At 40.3% G+C, this 2,882-nt stretch overlaps 1 protein-coding gene across 1 annotated transcript; it reads right to left on the minus strand.

Moving 5' to 3' along the window:
* Positions 1-1,395, minus strand: LOC110859627 (lipase). The gene is made up of 2 exons (XM_022108590.1): positions 948-1,395; positions 1-443 (listed from the first exon to the last, which is right to left on the minus strand). Exons 1-2 carry the CDS (start codon positions 1,393-1,395, stop codon positions 1-3), a joined length of 891 nt encoding a protein of 296 aa, XP_021964282.1.
* Between the last annotated feature and the right edge of the window lie 1,487 nt (positions 1,396-2,882).

The following is a 2,882-nucleotide window of genomic DNA, read 5'->3' on the forward strand; positions in this document are numbered from 1 at the left end:
TTAAACCACCGGAATGACGAATTGTCCCGCCGTGGCCAACGGATCTGCCCGAGCGCAAGATAAATATTCGACATCCCAGTATTGCAAATGGTCTTGCAAGTTCGACATCGAAGCGATCGAATTCGCACAATTCGGGTCTTCGTAAACCGTTTTGGAACACACTTTTTCTTCCCCGGTCGGCGACAGCCATAATTCGTTGCCATGATGGACATACCCACCCAGGGAAGGGGGTGTGTACGCGGCAAAATCCGCCTTATTTATGACCCGGGTAATTTGCATGGCTTGACCGTTCCAGTAGTCCGCGTAAGCCTGGTTTCCCAGACGGGGAGTGCCGTAGCCGAAATACGCGTAGGATTTCGGTGTCGGAAAATCTGCGGGGAGTCGGATTTCTTCTTTTAGCTGGAAAAGGGTTAGAGACGCTGCAGCTGCGCCGAGACTGTGGCCTGTAGATCAAAATAGTTTTTAAGGCTGCATCATTTGCACTTTATCCTAGGAGAAAATGATCGTTTGGATTTTTTCATTTAATATCATTTAGGAATCGCTTTGGTCAAAAGTGTCTAAAACTGGTCAAAATTGCTACTGTCAAAAATTTCCAAATTGAGTAAATTACTATTAAGGCTTCATAGTGCACATTTTAACATTTGAGAAAATTATAAGTAGTTGTGAACAGCGTTACAATTTTGCCATTAAAAACGTTTTGGAATGGCCTTGATTCAATCGCCAAACATTTCACAATTTTCAGTGTCCAAAATTTACAAAGTTGTGCAATTTCTAACATAATTTACAAGGTTTATATGACGTAGCAAATTTGTCCGACGCTAAATATACTCAAATTTCTAATCACGACCAAAATTAACAAAATTCCAGCAATTTCCTCCAGCACCGTTTTACCAATATTATAAATACCCACAAATATCCCCAAAAGAATCACAGTAAAGCTCACCCACCTACAAGCACAACTTCAAAGTTTTCATTCTCTTTTAAAACCTTGCCAAACTTTTCCACTATTTCCGGGTAGAGTGAGTTGGTTGCGTTAATCATGCCGGTGTGGATCCGTATTTCCGGTCCCTTACTTTTTCCCCTCCCAAGAGGACTGGACCCTGTCTCAATGCTCAAAATTGAAGGGTGGATATCCTGCACCACATTCGCAACATTTAGCGTTCCACGAATCGTAACCACGACCTCCTTGAGCTCCTTGTTAATCGCGATAAAAGCCAGCGTGTTGGCCTGCTTGTTGACAATTAGCGCGTGGAAGTCATACCCAAAACCTTGCGCTTTCTCGCAGTACGGACACTTCCAGGCGGGAATGTTGAAACAGTAGGCGGCTCCGGACAAATAGACGTATTTTTTGGCTCGGGCGACATCCGGACCGTAAGAAGCGATCGTTATTGGCATCGTGGAGATATCGTTAGGCGTCAGTACTGTCTTTTCACACTGGGAAAGTTGAGACTGAGAAATTACGTATAAAATTAAGACGGTGTAAAATTTATAAATTTTACTCCAACTTTTAACACAATTGGCAACAAAAAATGTATCCATTTCGCTTAATTTCAGATAGCAATTTACTTAAATTTGATTGTAGTGTTAAATTTCTTAGACAAGATGTAACGGATATATTTTTCTAATTTTAATCGCGATTTTTAGTTTCGTTAAAAAATTTGGAGGAATATGTAACATTGCTATTTGTGAAATATGACTGAACACGTCGCACAGAACGGGTCCTTCCTGTCTACATTATTTTGCCTGTAACGAGTAACATCCTGCATTGGAATTTTTTAATTGCTAAACAATTTTAACAATGCTTTGAATTCTACCGTAAAGTATTAAACTTGAGAGAATCGATTATTTTATCAATGAGGATGTTGTTTATTTGAATCGGACATAATAAACACGACCCAGTCTAGACTTGTATAAAAATTGGGATAAACAATTGCACACAGTAAGTCTGAGAAAGTTGAGGTTTTGTATATATGCAAGTAAAATTAGAGTAAACTCAGAAGGGGCATAAGAATGAATTTAACGTACATATTTAGGTATTTACATAATACAAAGTTTCGTCTGTACTGGAGCCCAACCTACTCAACTCATTTATAATTCCACCCACACCCCCACCCAAATCCGAATTTCGGTACAATTTAACATCTAAACACGTCAGATATCTTTACACCTATAAAATTGCCCATCTATATAGATTAAACTTCCAATTAGACAAACCTATTCCTTTACAAAATTGAGTTCAACGTGGCCAGGTTGTGCAATTAAATTTCTCGTCGTTTGACTTACTATTTTTTAAACATTCTATTAAAATCATTCCCATCAGAAATCCCCAACTTGTCGGCCAACTCTTTAAACATTTTAATATCTGCCGATCTCTCCTTCATACTCTGCCTTTCGACCAAGTGGTCTTCCAGCTTGGGAAAAATGGTGATTATCCTGTCGTAAATGTCGCTCATGTCCTCCACACAACTACAATACCCGCAAACCTTTACGCCACACGTGCACAACCGGTGCCTTTTTTTCCTCCTCAGGTTAACCTCATCCACCGTGGGAATGGAAATATCCAAATTTTTCAACGTCTCACAAGGTTCGAGACCCTCCGACAAGAAAACCACCGTTGCTTCGAAGTGGATAGCTTTATCCAGCTTATCGTACAAACGTTGCGGGGCAACGCGCACAATTAATTTCTCCAAAGCGGGAAATTGTCTCCTGTACACTAACTGAACCTCGTCTCGTACCCCAGACTCAAAATTTAAGGTAAGACCAGGATTCAAATATAGAGTGGAATCCATGCATGTATTTTGACGTCTGCAAATTTCAAAAACCTTTAACTTGGGGAGAATCGGGACCACAACGGTTCCCGAGGAACAGACCGAACTTATTCG

This window comes from Folsomia candida, unplaced genomic scaffold (assembly GCF_002217175.1).
Source record: "Folsomia candida strain VU population unplaced genomic scaffold, ASM221717v1 Fcan01_Sc027, whole genome shotgun sequence".
Taxonomy (NCBI): domain Eukaryota; kingdom Metazoa; phylum Arthropoda; class Collembola; order Entomobryomorpha; family Isotomidae; genus Folsomia; species Folsomia candida.